A 21,529-nucleotide genomic window follows, 5' to 3' on the forward strand; every position below is an offset into this window, starting at 1 on the left:
AGCTCAGCCCGGAGCTGACGGTACCGGGCTCGGTTCTCCCGGTGGGTCCGTTCCGGATCCGGAAGGGGTCGTTGTGTTTCCGGGCTGAGCCGCTATGGATGCGGGGTTGGGGGCTGTGCTGACCCCCGGTTCGGCCCGTTGGAGGCTCGGCCGCCCGGCGTGAGGAGTGGACACCATGCGGGCCTGGTACGTGGTGCGGGGTTCGGGTTCGGTGGGGTGGGTTCCGTTTGGATATTGCTAATAACGAGCTTTAGGTGTCGTTCCTATAGTCAGTTTTGTGATGCTGCTGCTTACAGCTTGTGCCTAATAACGCTCTGCTACCCCTGCAAACAGGCACTATTTATCCCTGATGAAGGTAATGTATCGCAGCTTAGAGCTGGTTGTGGGGTCTCAGGGACATCTGAGGCTCCACATTTACACCCAGTGCTTTCTGCTTTGTGCCCATAGAGCAGAACGTGCCCTTATCTTCATACAGCTCAGCATTGCTGTGTTCTGGCTCTGTTAGTGACTGGCACCAAGCAGCTCCGCTGTGAGCACTGACATCACTGCAATGTGTGTTTGTCAATGTGTGTGTTGTGTTGGAGGAGCTAATTGAAGATCCATCACCCTATTTGAGCCAAAAAAGGCCCAAATGCAGCTTTGGATGTGGTGCTGTTTGGTGTTTTGCTGCTGAAAGCGATAGAATCAAGGTGGGGAATCACAAGTTGTGCTGTAGTTCGGTAGTTGGGAATTGTGCTGCTAAAGGTCTCTTTAGCACTGTGACATGGATGGTTGCTTATCTGCTGTGCTCAGCTGATAAGATTAGCTGTTCCTTTTCCTCTACAAACACCCTGTGCTGTTCATCATGCTGTGTGAGCCCTTGCAGGAGCACACCAATGTCCATAGGATATCTTCTATGTTTCCAGAACCCCCGTTGCTCCCCACAAAGGCCATGGAGAAGAGGTTGGAAGCCAAGCTCAGCATTAATGCTCCATTTCTACTACAATATTTCTGGGGAAGACCTGCAAGGGAACTGAGAAGCCTGAAGCTGCTTTACCTGTGCACCTGCCTGTGTGCCTTGTGCTCCTCAACAGGTGATTGTGTTCTGCGTGGAACCTTGTCTGTATTGTGTATTGTATCTTTGTCTGCTTTATCTGAGATGAGGATTTGCCCCTTGTTCCAAAAAGGAACTAACGAGACTCTGCTTAGTAATTTCATTTGAGCATTTATTGGAGGAGGTTGGGAAGGTAAGAGTGTTTTGAAGCATCCTGTGTTTGTAAAGTCTCCGCAGACAGTGTGTGTCAATAGTCTATTTGCCTATGGGTAATTTATGTTTGCTCTTATATTTCCTGTTCAAACTTGAGTAACCAGCCTCTTGCTCAAGTAAATACACTAAATGGGTTTCTTACATGGAAGCTTGCATGTAATAGGTTAAAACCATGAAGGCCAATGCACGTATGAAAACAAATGTGATGATATTAGACATAGTTATCCTTACGTGGACACTATTTTCACTAGAATTGCTGCTATTTTGGTCTTGTATCACTTAGGAAGCAAAACTAAACCAAGAGGTGCATAGAAATTGGTGTGCTCATATGGGGTTACCCAAGGAACTGTGTTGACATACTTGGTTACGTATGACAGATTAAAAGAAAGCCTGTGCAGTCAAGTTGTTAATCATTAATTCCCTGTCACTGGGTATTAACTGCCTAAATCTATGAACCTGAGCTTATTAATAGAAACTGGTCTTAGCCATTTCAGTTCCCTGCCATTCAGCAGAGCTGTGAGTTGCATCAGAGGGACAGGAACTCTGCAGATTGAGAAGGGCAGTGTTTATATTTATATATGAGAGGAAGAAATGACAAGCTCACAATAACATAAATAGCATTTCTGCTTCCTTTTGTCTGCTGTATCATAAACTTTTCACGTGGTGTGAGTTCCCGTTTCGGGTTGAAGTTCTTGGTGTTGCAAGAGATTCCACGTGGAAGGAACATGAAAACAGACATTACTCTTTATTTTAAACAGGTGTCTAATCCATTCTGGGTAAACAAAGTTAATGTATTTGAAAGGCTTTAATGATGAGTAACAGAAGAGCTGTAACACCCACTGTGATGTTTGTGATAAGTGGATTACAGTGAAATGCATCTCTCATGGCTGCTCCCTTTCTTTGGACAAATAATGTTATTCCAGAGATATTGGGGATTGATATTGGGGGAAGTCACTGCAAATCTGTGCTGCCAACTCTGGGTATTAACCGTGATTCTGAGGATCGGAGTCTGTTGCCACATCAGCAGTGAGATAAGTGCCTCTGTGGCAGGAATGTGGACTTCTGAAATCAAGTGATGGAAGTAGCCGACCTCATTTATGTCACAGTCTCACCGAGAGTTTCCTGGGGTTGTTGATAGAAGCTGACTGCTGCTTGTGAGCTCCGTGTTTCATTAGAAAAATAGGAGGAAAAAGGAAATCATGACTACTTTAACAAGGGAAACAAGAAGTTCCCCATTTGTGTTGTGGTCTTAAAAGGGAGGGGGGCAGATTAGATCTCCAGCTGCACGACTCAGAGTCCAGTGGCATAGTTGGTAAAGTAATCATCCAGTGACCTATTATGCCTTGGATGCTGAACACAGCACAGTGTAACAGTCCCATAGGTCACCAGTCTATTTTTAGGGAGTCCTTAATCTGCAGAGCTCTGAATTTTGGATGCCTTTAATCCATTGATCCCTGCAAGCTCTCCAGTTTTTCATGCTAGGAAAAAACAAAGCCATATTTAAAGCAATCGCTGCTTTACCCCCAGTCTGAAACTGAAGTAACTTCAATTGCAAAGAAATGTTTGACAGGTAATTACTTTTATACTGTGAAACAAGGCACTGTTCAAGGAGAACTATGGGCAGAGTACAGTAACTTGGTCCTGACAGTAATAATAAGGATTTATTGCTGACTGCTTTAAGACTGAGAATCATTTTTGTCTTTCTCATTCCCAGATGCAAGCTGGAACAGATCTAAATGTGAGCCAGCAAAGATCCTACTTGGTGGACATTTGCAATCATGGGAAGATCATCACTTAGAGCTTCTGGAAGGCTTTCACACCATGAAGTCCTGTCAGGCTGCCTGCTGCCAGAGCCCTGCCTGTGATGCCTTTTGGTTCATGGAAAACATGTGTATCCAGGTGAACTGCACCATGTCTGCTACGTGTCGAGCAAACAGGACCGGTGCTTCGGGTTCTGTTTTGGTGTTTTTAAAGAAATCCAAAAGCACAGAGCACTTCTTAAAGCTTCAAACAGAAAATGATGTGAAGACGCGGCTTCGTAGGTGGTTAGATTGGGGCAACCCAGTCCAGGGCAAGAAACAACTGTGGAGGTCTTTACAGAAACGGAGCTTGGCAAATGATGGGGTGCAGCTCCTGAAAGGGGATATAGCAGCAAACCCCAGTGGTGAGACTGCAGGCAGAACATCAGGCAGCAGATCTAGAAGCAACCGAAGTGACACAAAGCGCCCGAAGGATCAAGTACTAAAGCACCTGGGGGAGGATAGGCCTGTTCCTGAGGCCCATCCAAATCAGAAGAAAGACTTGCTGAAAAATGGGCAGAATCCTCAAGAGCAGAAAACCAAAAGCCCGTTCCCTCCTAAAAGCAATAATGTGAATGGATCTGGTGATGCAGACAGTGTTGGCTTCCTACAGGTGAGTATGATTAATGGGGCTGCAATGGGGCTGTCTTGGACAGCTGTCACTGTCCTGCTCTTGTTGTATAGACTTGGAATGTTTAAATGATAGAATAACTTTCTAGATGTCTGCTTTCAGCCTCCTGTCAGCAAGGCAAAGGCAAGGGTTCATTTTCTGCTTTGTTTTGTATTTTTTGAGCGGGGGTGAGTTGTTTTATCCCCCCCCACTTCTTCCTATTTGGGATAAACTGAGAAGGAAGATGGAAGTAATAATTAGAGTCATGGAATGTACTGACCAAATGAGGTGCAAAAGTGAGGTGTGATAGTTGTAATGTCAGTGGGAAGCACCTGAGAGTCGACAGCTGTTACCCATTAAAGTACCTTTTTGGATCCACAGAATCAAAAGCAGCCAGATTATTTACATATTTAATAGCAGTCTATTATTTATAGACTTTTATGCATAGGGTTTCCCATGTCAGCCTGCTTACTTGTGTTGGCATCTTAACATCCTCTTCTGTTTTTTGAAGGCGTTCAGTTTCTCAGATCCCCAGAAGCTTTCATTGGCATTGGTTGAATGAAACCAGTCCAGTCTCTACTGCAAACACATGCCGTGTTAATGCAGTAAATCCAGATGAGAAGTGGACAAAATCTGCTAATATATACATTTCTAAACACATACAGAAGAGCCCACAAATGATGATGGTCAAACAAGAGGAATCCTTTGTGAAATTCCTTACATATCTTCTGCCACGTCTCCAGGACTTGGCAGTGTTGAAGCCTGATGCCTTTTCCTGTTGCTACAGTCTGGAAATGCCTGAATTTCTTTCTCTCCCTTGAATGCAAATTGTGGTTCCAGGTGGGGCTGTGAGCAGGATGTGGAGAGCAGCCAAGGGGCACCACGTGTTGCTGCAGGGCAGCCCTGCTGCCATGTGAAATCATGCACCAGGACTTTACAAATGTTTGATTTTCCAGACCCAGGGCTGACATAAAGGCTCAGCTTTCTCTCTCTCCTGCAGTATTGCAGCATTTCTACCCTGCTACTTTTTCCCTCCTTGTATTTGAGATTTACAGTGTCCCCATTCTCTCACTTACTCTGCACGTAACTCATAGTGAGAGCTCTGTTGTTCTTGAATAGCTGCTGTATCTCCCTGCTTGTTTGGTGTGTAGCATGTTTCTCTGTATTCATTATTACTGTTCAGTGCCTGCCAGAAAATGGGCTGCAAATATTAAATTACATGGAGTAATCAATGGGTGAATGTTGCTAAGTATCCAAATTCCCCATCTGCACAAGTGCTCTCTTTGTCATTAAGGTGCACTGCTGGGTGTATGCAATGGGGAATGGGTTTCCTTCACCTTTCTGGTTTTTGCTAGCAAGAAAATCCGGTTCTTTGATGAAATTCTGGTTCATCACAACAACAGATTCTTCCTGAAAGGTGATGAAATTCCTGGCAACCACATTTCTGAGGTTTGGGATGCAGTTTTTGAGGAAGAATTAAGAAAAAACCACCTTAACAGGAGTGTTGAGTTGAGGCTGATGCTGCCCAGCCCTGGGCTAATTCCTTGGCTAGGGAACCATCCAACTTTCACCAGCAAAACATAAGTCAAGTTATGCAGCTGTCCTCACATTTCTGATCAGAGAGCAGTTTAATTTAGGCCAAGGATACAACATTGAAGGCTTCGCTCTTGGGCCCTGGCCAGCCTTTGTAGGAGGGAGATGCCAAAGTGGGGACTGTTTCCAAGCTGAGTTGGTTTGGGGCCAAAATAAGTAAAGTTACATACATGGTGAGATCGATAGGATTTAATCTGAGCTCAATTTGATCAGGTGAGAGGAAAGCGTGCCAGGGTAAACTGCAGCGCACCCTCATCTGCCCTTAACTAAGGAGGGGAAATTTGGGCTTTTCCTTTAGTGAGTGATATTTGCCAGGCACCAAAATCTTTTCACCTTGTTGTAGAGATGCTTTGCCAATTTTAGAACCCAGCAGTGCATGTAATAGCCAGTCAGGAGGAGTATTTAAGTGCAGCACTGCTGATAAGAAGGGTTCCAGTTTTTACAGCAGAGCTAGCAGACAAATGAAGGTGCAGTCAAAGCTGCAGAGCGCCTGCTTTGTATATGCACACCACTCTGACCAAAGAAAGGCCCATTTAAGTTGAAAGATGAAACAGAGTTCTGGATCACGGGTGTTTTTCTTTAAGGTACATTGAGTTCAGTGCAGGTTCTGATGCACGTAGCTGCTGTGTTTGAATTTTACAGACATAATGCTGTCAGACAGGGAGAGAGGTCACTTGTCCCAGGTAAGGGCTGGAAGAAGAAGCATCTGACACTGGTTCTCTTGGGCCTCTGTGCCACTTTTCTCTGCTTTGTAAGCTAATAAGGTAGGACAGCTGGCAAACTTCTAGTCTTCCCTTCATCCCCAAGAATGAGATCTTCTGTTCTTTGCTTGAAAGAATTTGGGGTTATTGGGTAAAGATAAGAAATGTCTCAGCTTACAAGCATCAGAGGCATTTTTGACTGTTATGTCGCCCCAGGCAAAGCTTATCTCACTTGAGCTGTACACAGACATTTGGCTGTCAGTTCATCCTGAAGACTTATGGGAGGAAGAGGGTCTTTCTTAACTGTCAGGTATTTTAGGCATTTCAAGGTGTCTCAAGGAAGCATCCATCTCAGTGATAATATTACTGAGCAAAGCAGAGCTGCAGCTGCTATCCCTTATTTGTGACAGCTGTTCTTGCAGCCCATGTGGGTCGATTCTCACTAAGCAAGAAATGGTTCCCTATGGTGTTGTGCAGACATGGAGGCTTTGCCTTTGTGTGCCTTCCTGTAGCAGTCTATCTTGAGTGTCTCTGAGTTCCTGCCCGGCTGCTGAGCTTATGATCATTTCCCATAGTGAGGAGCAGCAGTGAGCAATCCAGTTCCAAAACGCTTCCAAAGTGAAAAGCAGCGAGTTGTTCCATCTTAAACATTTAGATGTTCCCCACGTAGGGTTACCTCGATGGAATGTGGTGCACACGTGTACTACATGGTGGAAGGTGAATTGTCAAGAGCGGAGCCTGGTGGGCTGAGCTGGAATGGGGCTCCGTGAAAGGAATTTTCTGATGAAAGTAAGGAAATTGTTGCTGCTGCTTTGATTACTTTCAATAAAGTGGTTCATCCTGTATGGATGTGAGTGAGCTTTCTGCCCTCAGGCTCTGCTCTCTGCCCCGGCAGTGTCTCCCCTGGCACGCACTGAGGGCTGTTTATATCAGGCCACCTTGCTTTGAAGGGTGATTCGGACTAAATTTCATCTAGCTGAAAATCTTTGATTATTAAATAAAAATGCCATTGCAGCCCTCCTTCTGTGTGCTGGGCAGCTGTGCAGCTTTAGTACAAGGAGGACATGGCCAAAACAAATGCCCCAAATGAACCCCAGTTCCCCATCTTTGTTCTCTGCTCCTGTGTTATTCCACCTCTCTGTTCTTTTAGTTCTATTCTCTGCAGTTCTGAGCCCAAATCTTCTGTCACATCTGCCATGTCAACAGCAGTGACACTTCAGATGCTGTGCTTAGATCTGAGCTCTCAACTGGCATTCTGCTCAGCTAGAAATGGTCTCTTTGCTGTGGAATAACATGGAGAAATGGAATAACATGGAATAACATTTAGAAGCAGTAAAACATCATCCTTATGGGGTGAAACAACCCACAGGCTTCTCAGCATCCCTGAAACTGAACAACTTTTGGAGGAGTTCAGTATATAGAACAATCCAATGGAATTCTGATCCTCTGTGAAACCAACACAGCAAAACAAAACTGAGCTCAGTTCAACTAAAGCTACTCTTTCCTTTCCAGATCCATGCAGGAACATCTGCACCAGAGTCACCAGTGTTAGCTACGCTCTCCAGTCCCGTGGCGCTGAGCTTGACGGCTGCTGGAAAGACAGAGAAGCCTGAGCTGCTGGATGATGCTGTTGTCCAAACCCACTCCTCAGATACGTTGCCCACCATCAGCCCCGTGCAGGGGAAAAGCACAACGAAGATGCAGGCTGCTACTTCTATGCCAAGTGGTGTTCCCACCAATAGTAGTGTTTCTCCAGTCCAGACAAACACTGCTGTGTCACCGAGTACTACTGCGACTACACCAGGTGAAAGCATGCAGGGATCCCTCAGTGGTCACCTCTTTAGGTTTTGTTGATAAACCATTGCAGCACTGAAAAACATGAAGTATTTTAATGGTGGTACCATCAAAAGAATATTGAGGTGTGTGTGTTAGTGCATGCAGTGGTTGATACCCATTAATTCATGAGGTCCTGGATTGAGATACTGCCACCATAAATCTGCTTATGACTATTGAGTTTCTTTCCAAGAATGGGTTGAAAGTAACTGTGTTATCTCCATTCCCAAAGTGCAGGTTGAGATGTGGCATGAGGCACAATCATGTGGAGCATTATTTCAGCAGTTGTGACACGTTGCTCTCTATCAAGTTCAGCAGAAACCTTAATTAATGTCTGTTCAAGATGGAGCACATCTGATTGTCTTCCATCTCTGAAATGTCAGTGCGCATAAGAGCAGTGTGCTTGGCCATTCGCCCACGCTGTGCTTTGCAGTGAAGTGGCATTTCTGTTCACATTGGTATTTCTTAAAGCAAACATTTGAGGATGTATGAAAACAAAAACGCACTTTGGGCAGCTCTGTTAACCCACACAGGCCATTAGCTCATCCCATGGGGACTTGTGTTCCTACTGGCCAATGTGTACTGGTTGTGTGATAGCTCAGAATTCAGTTAATCCAATTGTCTGAATTTCGTTTGAATTTAGGGTTTCTTTTCCCTTACAAGGAAGCAAATGGAAATGTTGCATCCAAGGACATTTTAGGCAGGATGCTGGTTGGATGCCTGTGCTGACAACAAGTTAGCATTCTTTTTAAGGACTTAAACCCAACTAAAACTGAAAAACTTATTTAAAATATCTTCAGTGGTTTGTGCTGGAAAAGCAGCATAGCTCCTTGTTTTGCTAAATGGTGCAGAGATGGTCACGTGAAGGGTATTTTTTTCTCAGCAGAGTTTTAAGTTTTTCTCTGTTTGTTTTCTGATGAGGTCAGATTTCTTTTTGCTTTGGAACTCTTTTCAGGAGGAAAAGGAAGGATTGATGGGGCTATAAAATCTCAGGAGGTGGAGTAATATGGGGGGTTGGGGAAAGGATCTGATAAATTTGTTTTCTTTTAGTTCACTGGTTGACTCCAATGGCTATTAAACAAATGGAAGGGAGGCTAAATACTGACTGTTGTTTTCCCTGTCTATCTTTACTTGGGTTTTTGGTCCCTGTCTTTGAAACGCTGTCATTGGGATCAAACTAGGAAGGAGTAAGCTTTCTTTATCTACTAGTTTATTTGAGATGGTATTGGTGGAAAATTCATAGTAAGTGCTGCAGTGATTTCCTATTTGGAAAAGAAAAGGATAAGAAGAAAACATAAACCAAAGGAGCTGGTTTGTATTTTGAGTTCCTGTACTCGGTGGTGTAGCCCCCAAGCAGTTTTTCAACTAAGAAATGCCTTGGATTCTTCATATATTTGTAAAGATGTGAAAATGCAGTTTGGTAAATAGCAATGTTTCTCTTGCTTTGCCATGAGAGTGCAGCTGGGTTCTCTGCCAAAGACCTGTCAGCAAAAAAAGCCCTTCACATCCTGCTGGACCTGACTGAACAGAGGCCCCTGTGCAGGGCCTGAGGGTCACATTTCAGCTCTTCAGAAAAGGAGCAGGAGCTGCCCAGTATCTGCAAAGAGTTGAAGGTGACGGGGTAATTTTGCCCATTAGTGCTTGCGCTTTAACAATGAGACTGAAACCTGAAGCAGGAGTTACACCGAGTGATGAGGTGTTTACAAAATACAGCTATTTGCTGCTGATTTTTATTCCACAGACTCTGAAGCAAAGGTGGTTTTTATGTATGTAATTATTCTGTTTCTCTCTCAATTCTGTCTTTCTCAGTTATGAAGGAGCTGGTAGTTTCTGCTGGAGACAGTGTAGAAGTGACCTTGCCAAAGAATGAAGTTCAGCTGAATGCATTTGTGCTTCCTGAGCCACCACCTGGTAAGGCTTCCCTGGGGATTCTGCTGAGGGCAGGTGATGGTGAAATAACCAACAGACACTACAAACAGCATTAAATAAGGGCAATCTTGAAGGTGTCTTTTGTCAGAAAACAGTTTCCGTGTCAGTAACATCAGCAGGGGTGGAGGCAAGCAAGATACACCATGCACAGCAGCAGGGGTAGGTGAGATGTGTCCCTGTTCAGAAACTGGCATTATGTTGTGCCTGTGGGATTTGTGGGCACAATAAAGCTGTTCTATCTTAGCATCCTGAGTTGTGATTGTTCCAAAGCTCTTTAATGCCTTACAGGCAGAAAGATGAGTTTTGGCTGTGGAATAAATGTGTTTAGAAGCACAGATTGTCTCTTTTCTTGGGTATATTCCCAAAAAGCTGCAGTCAGTCCAGGCTCTAAGCAGTCTCATTTCTCAGTGCAGCAGAATGGGCCTTATAAATATTTAATGTCTTTGCTTTTCTTTAGCAGGCAGGAAGGCAGTCTTTTAAAAACTAACTTCTGGAGCTTTTCTTTTTTGTTATTTCTTTTTTTCAAGGAACCACTTATTCCTACGAGTGGGAACTGATTACTCATCCAAAAGACTACAGTGGAGAAATGGAAGGAAAACACTCCCAGACACTTAAGTTATCTAAGGTAAAGCTTTTGCTGCTTGGTGTCCTATTGTATGGAATGCCAAGTGGAGAAACAGGAATCCTGGCAGCCAGGAGAGACTTATGTATGAATTCACAGTGAAAAGGAAATAACGTGATGGGCAAGCAGCCAACATTTAACTACGAGCCCTCTTCTAAATCCCTTAGAAAAAGCAGGTTGCTCTGGAACGAGGGGGAAAAATGGATTTCAGGATCTAAAAGCTGCCTACATGTGATGTGTCAAACTCAAAATGACACCATTTCACATTAACAAAAGGTTGTGAGTGCTTCTACTACTGCAACACTGCAGTGATCTGTTTAGGTTGGAAGCTTTGTGCTCCTCTCTAAAAGGACTTGCTGCTTCCATTAGCTTAGAGCGATGGAATACCTCCTAGCATGTCCCTGGCTGCTGCTTTTAGACAAGATCTAAAGGAATGAAAGGATTGTTGGTTTCTGCACATGGGGTTTCTTAACAAGAGAACGGCTTTAAATATTGTATGAATATACAGTGCTGTTTTTATGGGACATTCCTTTGAGCATCACTGATTTTTCTGCACTCGGAACAAAATGTGCAGGCATTAAATGTGATACCATGCAGAGAGAAACTTTGGCTTGGAAGCCATGCTTTGCCTTGTATGCATAGATTGGAGCAGGGTTGTGTGTTTTGTGCTTCTAATACAGTACCAAGGCATGGTGACTTGACTTTTCTGCAGGTCAAATGGTGGTTCTGCTGTCTTGATCAAAGGTGAATAATTGTCTGTGTTTGCTTTCCAGCTTACTGTTGGCCTGTATGAATTCAAAGTTGTTGTCGATGGTGAAAATGCACATGGAGAGGGTTATGTGAATGTAACAGTGAATCCAAGTGAGTTCAGTCTCAACGCATCTTTTGTTAACTTAATGTCATTCTGTTTTGCTTACTTGACTGGACCCCATGTTAACATCATGAGAATTGATTGTGCTGAGATCTCAGTGTGTATCTATGTGTGTTGAGTCATTTCCTGAAATGTGAAGCTATGCTAATACACACAGCTATTTGCTGTACCACGTGCAGGGCAACCACCCAGTACAAGGGCTGGAACACTAATACAGAAGTACTTCTTTCCTAGATTCACTGGGCTATCAGTTATTTTATATATTTTATATATTGCAGAGTCTGAAGGGATAGACAGAGCTGGGTGGGATGGAAGATGTGCAGCACATACTCTGCTCACCACTCCTAGTGCCCAAAAGCAAAGTAGCTTTGTAGTTCCACAGCTGGGGCTTTGTACCATGGTCTGCCTGTAGATGTCGTTGTAACTGCTCTCTGTTTTTGTTGCAGAGCCTCGAGTTAATCGTCCTCCTGTTGCCATCGTCTCCCCACCGTTCCAGGAGATTTCACTGCCAACCATTTCAACTGTTATCGATGGCAGCCGTGAGTACCTCCTGTTTTAAACAGTCTGCTATGCCTGCTTTCTTTGTGTTTGGTTCTGGGTTGGCCTTTTTGGATAAGTTCAATGAACAGAATCAGCTTCTGCTGGGAGGGAGGAATCCGCACGCCCACACACCAGCGCCTCTCCATGGTTCCTTTTGAAGATACTGCCCTGAGAGATTCTCCTAGGGGGGAAAAAAAGGCTCTTAATCAAAAGAATTGGCCTCTTGTGTTAAGCTTCACATGCCTTGGTTAGCTGACACATCACTTGTAATGATCCTGACCCACACAGCAGAGCTTTTAGGAGTTTCTATAAATGCATTTGGATCAACTTGTCCAGGACTAGTGCTATTTTATTTCTATTTTTTGCTTTTGTGTTTGTTTTCTTTCCCCTTTCCTCAACACACAAACCTGGGATTAAGGATATTCAGATGTACCTCTGTAACAGAGTAAATGAGGGCAGACACTTTGGGTATCTGAGGTTGGGCTTGGACCAAAAAAGCTTTTGCTCACTAAGCTCAGCACTGAAGAGAGGAACTGAACATCTGGGATTGTGAAGCATCATTTTCCAACTCCTTGTATGTCCATTTTCTTTCATAATTGAAACAGGAAGCACCGATGATGATAAAATTGTCAGCTATCACTGGGAAGAACTGAAGGGTCCTTTGAGAGAAGAGAAGTTTTCCAGTGACACTGACATACTGACACTGACCAACCTGGTTCCTGGGAATTACACATTCAGGTAGGTTATACCTTCATCAGTTCTTGTTCCCTAGGGATAAAATGTGCAATATTCCCAACCTGGCAGCCTGCTCTACAAACAAACAGGAAGAGTGTTTTGTGATGTACTCTGCAATCCTACCTTTTCAGGTGGTTTTATAGCTTTTCACTTTAGAAAAGCTATCCAGCTACTTGTTATTCTTAGTCTGTAGCATTTTGCTGTTCTATCCAGCCACCGTTTCATATTCTGCTCTGGTAATCAGGACTCTTAGTTGCTTTCACAGTCATTTGTGTTTTTGCTTCAGTCTAACAGTAGTGGACTCAGATGGTGCCAGTGACACTACCACTGCCAACTTGACTGTGAACAAAGCTGTGGATTATCCACCAGTGGCAAACGCGGGTCCAAACCAAGTGATCACCCTGCCTCAGAACTCCATCACCCTGTACGGCAACCAGAGCACTGATGATCACAGCATCGTCAGCTACGAGTGGCTGCTCAGCCCTAACAGCAAAGGGAAGGTGATGGAGATGCAGGTCAGTGCAGGTCGCTTACACTCATCTCTATTAGCTTATGGCTGAGCTGGTGCACTAGTCTAGCCACAGGTTTTCAGTGGCATCCGATTTCCTTTCTTGAGCAATGCAGTTTTAAATACTGCTTGAGAACAGAGTATTAAGAGAAACGAGAACTTGATAGCTTTGGATTCTATTGTTGCATATAGCAGGTCTCAGCATAGCGTGTATCTCCCTTTAACCTATGTGGCTGCTAGGGAAGTGTGTTTTCTGTCTGTTCAGTTGCTGACTCCTCAGAACATCAGTGAATGCTAAATCAATGGTGGTGTAGTATGGATGTTTAAGTGCTATCCAAAGGTGTGGAGCCAGACTGACCGAGTCATCTTTTAGCTAACTAAAACAAGAGTCAGGATGGCATTGAGATTCCCAGAAGTGGCAAAGACTTCTGTTCCTTTAACAGGAGGTAATAATAAACACTTAGAACCTGCTGATAGTGGTTAAGAGCAGTCTCCAGATCTGTAATCACTGGTGTAGGGAGTCTTCTCAATACATTAATATGTTTTCTCATAGGGGGTGAGGACACCAGTCTTGCAGCTCTCTGCATTGCAGGAAGGTGACTACACTTACCAGCTGATAGTGACTGATTCTGCTGGGCACCAGTCCACTGCAGAGGTCACTGTGATAGTCCAGCCAGGTAAGCTGCCCTTCATTGCTTTTGCTTCTTCATTTCCAGGTGGGCTTTGTTCTGCCAGCATACCCTGATGCTTCCAGAAAAGCTGCTCTAATTGAGGACCTTTACAGGATATTACATTGCTGATGAACCAACTTAAGAAGGTGTCTACAAATACTACCTTTGTAGGCTGTTATCTTATTTTACACAATGTCATCTAGTTAATAGTATCCACCTGTGATGGCAGGATTGTATTTCCTGAGTGCTGTCTCTGCTCACAGTGCCTAAGTCCTGGGGGATGGGAGCAGGAAAAGTGAAGCAGTGCTTAGAGAATGAGAATCAAAAATCAGAACTCCTAGACTTCATTAATCTACCTTTTAGTGTAGAATGTGTCAGTAAGACTCTGATCTGAGTTCTTAGCTGCTTTTTGACTCACTGCCTGAGTTAAGGTTGAAATAATGGGCAGAAAATATACAGGGGAGGAACTTTGTAATGCTGGGGAGCAGGCTGCACCTTTCTGGCATATGTGTGAATATTGTGATCCTTTTTCAGAGAACAATAAGCCCCCAAAGGCGGATGCTGGTCCTGATAAAGAATTAACTCTTCCTGTGGACAGCACCACTCTAGATGGCAGCAAGAGCTCGGATGACCAGAAAATAGTCTCCTTTCTTTGGGAAAAAACACGGTGCGTATCATCTTCCAGACCGTTCTTCTGAGTCTTTAATTGCAAACAAGACACACCACACATACCCCTCTTGTCTTCAGTCCTTGTCATGTCAGCCTTGACAGGCTTCACCACTGACCAGAGCGATTGTTGCCTTTTATTCTCTTGATTAAATAGCTGTGACTGGAGAAAATAATTTTGCTTTCTGCCACTCAGTTTGTATTTCCAGACAACTGTGTTTCCATCCATGTAAACTCTGCTTGAGCCTCGTGGTCAGCTCCCATCCTCTGAGCTGAAACTGATCCTCTTGTTCTCTGTTTAGGGGACCAGATGGTGTCAAGTTGGAGAATGCCAACAGCAGCATCGCCACTGTAACAGGCCTTCAGGTCGGGACGTATGAGTTCACTCTTACAGTTAAGGACGAGAGGAACTTGCAGAGCCAAAGTTCTGTCAACGTTATTGTCAAAGAAGGTACGTCCAGCCATACACAGAACTACCTGGGGCCAAGGTTATCTCTGAGCAATTGAGCAAGAGGCAAACTTAGGAGGAATGGATGAAGAATAATATGCAGAGCACTGAAATTGCCTTTGTAATGTCTGCCCTTTCCTGGAGGAGTAATATTTTTCACTGATTCCCACAGTACTTAATTGCACTTCTCTCCACCAGTGTTAGATGGGGATCTCTGGGTTACAGCAGGGTTCTAAGGCAGTCGTTTTTCATTGGGCACTACCAGATTTCTCTCCAATTGTTTCTTTCTGTTTGCTTAGAGATAAACAAGCCTCCAGTTGCAAAGATTGCGGGAAATGTTGTCATCACCTTGCCTACAAATACAGCTGAGTTGGATGGATCAAAATCCTCTGATGATAAGGGAATTGTCAGCTACTTGTGGACTCGGGATGAGGGGAGCCCTGCAGCTGGGGTAAAGTTCCTTTTATAAATGGCATCCTGCAGCATCACAGCAGTCTGTGAGAGGGAGCATTGATGGCTCCTGAGGAAATGTAAAGCTGATCATTGCCCTGGTTACCTTTTAGTGTTATCTTTAAATACAACTATACATCATGCTAGTTTGGTGCTTGGTTTACTGATACTTGCTTTGTTCTGCCTTCCAGGAGGTCTTAAATAATTCAGACCACCATCCAGTCCTTCTCTTGTCCAATCTGGTAGAAGGGACTTACACATTCCATCTCAGAGTAACAGATGCCAAAGGAGAGAGTGATGTGGAAAGGACCACAGTGGAAGTCAAACCTGGTGAGTGTTTTTTGTGCAGCACCACATTTGCCTACAGTGCATCAGCCTTCTGTTTTTCTGGATATAGTTTATATACTTTAATAAAATTGCATATTCTCAACCCAGTTCAGAATGTAATGGCTCAAATGTTTGGGGGAAAATAATCATATTTTTATGTGGTTCTAGGAGGCTGATCCTTACTATTTGTCATTACATATGAGGGTCATAGACTTGGATTCAGAAGCATTTTAGAAGGATTCTAGAAACCTGACTTGTACCTGCGCTGTTAAATAGAAGATCTGAAGGTCTGTGTTCTCTGTGTTCTCACCAGATCCTAGGAAAAATAACCTCGTGGAGATCATTCTGGATGTGAATGTCAGCCAGCTGACTGAGAGGCAGAAGGGCATGTTTATCCGACAGATAGGAGTTCTACTGGGGGTCCTTGACTCAGACATCACTGTGCAAAAGATCCAGCCCTACACTGAGCAAAGGTAGGATTTGTCTGTGAAGAGATGTGTTGTCAAGCAGGTCTTTGCTATCCTTTACTTGGAAAGTTGTGCTTAGAGATGTTTGAAAGTAGACTTGAGAAAGCCATTAGCAAACTAAAAGCCATTCCAGCTTTGAAGATATGGTTGGATCAGATGTCCCAATGGACATCATCTGCATGACCAGGTTTACCTGAAGTTCAGCTTTCAAATACATTTGGGGTTCTGAGTCCTGATGATAACAGACAGAAGGGAATGACTGCCTGGTGTTTGGAGAAGCAGTAGATAATCATTTTATCTGACTTCCAGCACGAAGATGGTATTTTTTGTGCAGAACCAGCCTCCCCACCAGATATTCAAAGGACGGGAGGTGGCCTGGACCCTAAAAAATGAACTACGGAAACAACAGTCAGACTTCCTCATCTTCCGGGCACTGGAAATTAACACAGTCAGTAAGTCAGATTTGCTGTGATGTGAACTAACGCCTTTTGCACTCATTTTGGATGCTTGCAAGAAAGGCAGAATTTTCTTAGCGTGTTCTATGTTACATTGCTAATGAAGCAGGACTTCGCTGCTTTGGCATCAGGCCTAGATGCTTACGTTTGCACTTCTTCCTGCTTGCAATTATTCCTAAGCTAAGGGAATGAGCTGCACAGTGACTAGATTGGAGTAAAAACCTCATTGTGGTTGACCATATTGCAGCATCTTCTCCTTTTTTTTTGCCTCCCGTGTGAGTCACTGAGTTCACCTTGCTGTTTTTGGTCCCCAGCATGTCAGCTGAACTGCTCTGAGCACGGGCGCTGTGACTCCTTCACCAAACGCTGCGTCTGTGACCCTTTTTGGATGGAGAACTTCATCAAGGTGCAGATGGGGGATGGCGAAAGTAACTGTGGTATGTGAAAGCTCCCTGGCTTTGCTCACCTTTAGGAAGCAAACAGAGTTTGTAGCCCGAGGTATGCTATGTAAAAGGTGCCTGATTGCTTACTGTATCTCTGGCATCATTCCTGCATGAGGAGGTGGTCCCTATCTGGGTCTCACAGAGCATACCCTTCAGATAGGAAATAGTGGATAGGAAAGTGACTCCTTCAGAGACTCTTAGTGAGCATTTGCCAAGAGTTGAGTCCATTCTCAGTTTATAAATTACACCCCTTTTCTTCTGTGGTCCCATAGGGGATCTCAAGCCACGGGAAAGCAAGTTCTTAAAGCAAAAGACAACAAAAAACCCCAAACTTGTGCAGAAAGACTGCAGATCCCAAACCTCTGGCTTCCATCCTGCCAGTGATGGGTGCTGGCTTCTATAATTCCACAAAAGGTCAAGCCTGCCTTTTTTTTTCTGTCTCAAGAGTAGTCATGTAAAGTGCTCACTGTCAGCTGTATGAGTTGCCAAAATGTCTTTATCTCTGGGCTGTTTTGCTTTCAGAGTGGAGTGTGCTGTATGTGATCATTGCATCTTTCGTCATTGTGGTTGCCTTTGGAATCTTATCCTGGATGGTGATCTGCTGTTGCAAGAGGTGGGACTGATGCCATAACCCCCACTGTATCAGTGCTTCAGAGCCAAGTGGCTGCATGAGGAGGTGAAAGAGTTTCAAACCCAGAGTCCCAGCAGGTTGCCTGCTCAGCCCTGTGATGTTAGTTTTTCTTGCTCAGTGTTTCAAGAGCAACATTGAAGTCCTAAAACTCTGGGTTCATTTAAGAAGTGAGACTTGGGTTAGCCTATAAATGTGCAGCTGAAGCAATGTTTTTCATGTTTAGCTTTCTGATGTTAACATAGTCTGAAATCAGCAAGCACTTTGGCTTTGAAGATCGATGAGCGTTGGGTTTTTTTCCTGCCTCTTAATTCTGTCTTTTCCCCTTTAGACGAAAAGGAAAATCCAAAAGAAAAAGCAAATACAAGATTTTGGATGCGACAGATCAAGAAAGCCTGGAGTTAAAACCAAATCCCAAAGCAGGTAAAACATGAGAGGGAAGAGCTCAGCGGTTCCAGAATTCTTGCTAAGAACACTTCCTCAGTGGGCTTAAAAGGCACAGAGTGTAACAAACATGATGCCAGTCACTGATGGATGAGTCTCAGAAGATCTCAGCTTGATTCAGATCTGTAGACAGGCTATTTAATCAAGTTAACTAACTCTTTGGTTTAAGTATCTGGGGCTGAAACTGGTATAGTCCTGGTGTTTCTGCTTCCCATCACAAAGTTGGATGCACATAAGCACTTCAGAGACCGACCGACCTGATCCAAGCAATGCAGGACTGGGTGTTAGCTGTAGCTTCTGCTCTCAGGCTTTCCATGTAGTTCTGTGCTCTGTTTTGGTCAGTCTGCTTCTTGCCAGCATGCAATTCCTTGGCAAAGCTAAGCATGAATTCAGTGTCTTTGAGCATTTCACTGAGCTCATTGACATTGACTGGTAAACAAAGGGACACCAAGCAACGTCAACATCCTTGGTGGCCTGCAGAGAGTGCTGTTCGTGCCTGCCCTCATGTTCTCCCACTCCAAATAACTTGTTTCTAAGTGTCTCCACTCTTGTCCTTGTGGGCACGAGGCTCTGAGAGTTTAACCCACCCTTGATTTTTAGCTGGAATCAAATGCTTCTCATAAGAGAGACACCAATGAGGACCACTGTGTTCTCTGTGGCTGCAGGCCTGTGGGCCCATTCCAGAGGGGTGATCACTTGTCTTTGGTGCTCTTAGCCAGCATTCTCCTGTCCATGCTGCTGTTCTACAGGGTGCTTGCCAGGTGCTTTGCAAAGTTATTTCAGGCAGGAGTGGTTTTGCTGTGGTTGTATCTGATATCAGCCTTTATCACCTGCTGATTGACCAGGAGAGGAGGGAGAAATGGGAAGGTGCATGCAAAGCGTGGCCCTGCCAAATGCTGGGTAGTGCTCCAGCTGCTGAGATAATGTGTTTTGAGTGGGAATATTAGTCTTGCTTTTAGGGCTGGCTGCTGAGGTCTTCCTTCCTTCTAGACATGTCCAGGGAGCATTTCCTAACAGAGGAAATGTTGCATTTCTACATGAAGGAAAAGCTAAATATCTCCTCTGCTGACAATATCAGCAAATGCCTCTCTCCTATCCTTGTGCTTTAATCTAAATGCAGACTATTAATTCATCTCCCTTCCCTCGCAGGCAAGAGAAGCTGAGATGAGGGTAGGGGAAGTAGTAAGAACACAGTGATCTCCTCTTGCACACCTGCGTGTTCTCTTTCCCACAGCCCATAAACCCCAGAGAGCTTTCTAGGCAGTGCCCTCAAGCAAGGTCAGGGAGGCAGATCCCAAATACTCTGCAGTTTGTTTCCCTGCCCGTGTGTTGTGCTTCACACTGTGTGCAGTGTCTGCATGACCTCTGTCACAACAAGGTTTCTGGAACAGGATCACTTTGGCTTTGGCTTCAGCATGCAGAGTGATTATCAAATATGGGGAGGTCAGGCTAAGACCTGCCTTGGACCTGACAGTAAAATGAGACAGAGAGGGATGGAGTGAGGTTTGGTGGTTGTCCGGTACTGAGTGTAGCTTTAACCTGGAAATCTCTCTCCTTCAAAGGTGGCAGACAGAAAGCCCAGGTCCTCAACACGAGCCTGATGCACTCGGAGTCGGAGCTGGACAGTGACGAAGCCATCTTCACATGGCCTGACCGTGAGAAAGGGAAACTGCTCCGGAGCCAGAACGGCTCCTTGCGCAACGGCCAGGTGACACTGAAACCCAAGAACCAGAGGGAGGAAATCCTATAGCTTAAATCCTATAGCTCCCTTCAGGTGGCCTTTTGCTGGAGCTCAATAGGAAGGAGATGGAGAAGGCCACTCCCGTCCCTGTTCTCCAAAGGCCTTTGGAGGCCACTTTGGTTAGGACAGCAGCTGCTAACTTGTTTCCTAGAAAATAACTCTATGGGTTTCTTTTCGTTCGGTTAAAACTGGTTGTACTTGAATTTGAACTGCAAGGGAAATCAAAGGGAGGAGAAGACAACTGTGAGCCACAGGCGAAGCATCAGAAGAGGCAGAGCTGGATCTGGAAGGACGGAGCCACGAGGAGCAACTGTGAATGTGCAGGACCCTCCTAACCCACCTCACTGCAGCAGAGGAAGCACCTGTGGACTTCCAGGCCCTTTGCCTTGGAACTCATTGGAAGAAGGAAGGTCAGAGCTGTACTTCAGGCTGTGCTCTGAGCTCCCTCCAGGCTCCAGCAGCTCGCCATCAACTACTGCTGTCCATTTTGTTCTTTTTCTTTCCACTTTCCCTAATGGTTTATGCACTATTTTAATTTAGACTCGTCCTTTCACAAGCACTGGCTGTTTTGTAGCATAGAGGAGGAGGAATCTAAACACTGTGGTCATGCTGCATCAGTTTGCAGATAGGGAGAGGGTTTTGTAGCCATCCTAGATAACACTCAGCCTTTTCTCATTGGGATGGCAGTGTGGGGAAGCCGAGCTGTCTGTGGTCATTAGCTGGGCTGATAGACCCCCTCCTGCTGCAGGTTCTGCTGTTTGATTTCAGAGCAGGGACAGGACTCTCACCTTTGGTTCCCCTGTCTCACAGCAGACTTAATTCCAAAGCTCTGCGATGTAATTCAGCACCCGCAGCACTTTCTATTGGACTTTAAGCCCTCCTTGAGTCTGAACATCAACCATATCTCAGTTTGGAAATGCAATGGGGAGGGGGAACCCTCAGTACCTGGTGAATGCTGGCACCTGTGGTTCAGCTGTGGTTGGTCCTTTCCTATACCCGCTTCTGTATCACTCTGCTGCTTCCATGGGTTGCACCCCCATCCTCATACAGGCACAAAGGGTTCTGCTGCTCCTCAGTGGTTGGTTGGGCAGTTTGTTTTTTGCCTTTCTTTGTGTTTAAAACTGGAAGACTCATTTCACTGGCTTTTTATTTTATTGTTTTCTTTGAGCTGTGAAAGCCAAAAGGCTTCGACTCCCTCAGTTGTATTTATATTGCTGCACTACTGATTTGTGTCGAGCGAGTTGAAGATTAAACACTATCGAACGCGAGGGGTCGTTCCCTTGCTGAATGTGATCCTGGCTGCTGAGTTTGTTTGCTGGGCCGTCAGTTGTCTTCCACTCAAACCACACTCAGGGATGCTGCGATGCAGAGGTGCCCCATCACAGCTGGAGTTTGGGTACCACCACCCCTCTCCTTTGGATGGAGGATGAACAGACCACGAGGGAACATGGGGATGAAGCAAACGTGGTCGTTCCATGTTGGAGGACTCTGCCTTGCGCATCCCTGCTGTCCTGGTGGGGAAATCCTCTCTGCAGTGGCTGAGCTGTGCTGGCTCTCCGTGCTGCAGAGATCAGAGTGTTGGAAAGGGAAGAACTAAAACCTGCACAGCTGAGGTTGGTTCCTTTATCCTCAAAGTTCTCCATAGGAAACACATGGTGGTTGAGATGCCGCGATCAGCTGCTGCGGCGTTCCCCTGCGTTCCCCTGCTCAGGACTTCCCTCCATATCCATCTGTCAGCGTTGAGCGCGGCTCTATGACAGCGCGGTGCTCCCCGTTGGCGTTCCCTCCCCGTGCTGTTAACC

The 21,529-nt window shown here is 45.0% G+C and overlaps 1 protein-coding gene across 1 annotated transcript; it reads left to right on the forward strand.

Moving 5' to 3' along the window:
• The first annotated feature begins 72 nt into the window (after nucleotides 1-72).
• Nucleotides 73-21,020, forward strand: KIAA0319L (KIAA0319 like). The gene is made up of 21 exons (XM_015883229.1): nucleotides 73-186; nucleotides 906-1,073; nucleotides 2,961-3,658; nucleotides 7,462-7,753; nucleotides 9,592-9,693; nucleotides 10,239-10,336; nucleotides 11,107-11,194; nucleotides 11,651-11,743; nucleotides 12,350-12,482; nucleotides 12,766-12,994; nucleotides 13,541-13,664; nucleotides 14,193-14,325; nucleotides 14,627-14,775; nucleotides 15,072-15,223; nucleotides 15,414-15,552; nucleotides 15,863-16,022; nucleotides 16,326-16,468; nucleotides 16,786-16,908; nucleotides 17,437-17,527; nucleotides 17,874-17,965; nucleotides 19,549-21,020. The coding sequence occupies exons 2-21, from the start codon at nucleotides 932-934 to the stop codon at nucleotides 19,734-19,736; spliced, it is 3,369 nt and encodes a 1,122-aa protein (XP_015738715.1). The 5' UTR covers nucleotides 73-186; nucleotides 906-931; the 3' UTR covers nucleotides 19,737-21,020.
• The last annotated feature ends 509 nt before the right edge of the window (nucleotides 21,021-21,529 follow it).

This window comes from Coturnix japonica, chromosome 23 (assembly GCF_001577835.2).
Source record: "Coturnix japonica isolate 7356 chromosome 23, Coturnix japonica 2.1, whole genome shotgun sequence".
NCBI lineage: Eukaryota > Metazoa > Chordata > Aves > Galliformes > Phasianidae > Coturnix > Coturnix japonica.

Bases quoted from the DNA above. Each gene is read 5' to 3' on its own strand.
- KIAA0319L (XM_015883229.1), top strand. From the start codon at position 932: ATGGAGAAGAGGTTGGAAGCCAAGCTCAGCATTAATGCTCCATTTCTA. The intron at 13,665-14,192 runs GTAAGCTGCCCT...ATCCTTTTTCAG, and splicing joins CACTGTGATAGTCCAGCCAG to AGAACAATAAGCCCCCAAAG. The intron at 14,326-14,626 runs GTGCGTATCATC...TTCTCTGTTTAG, and splicing joins TTTCTTTGGGAAAAAACACG to GGGACCAGATGGTGTCAAGT.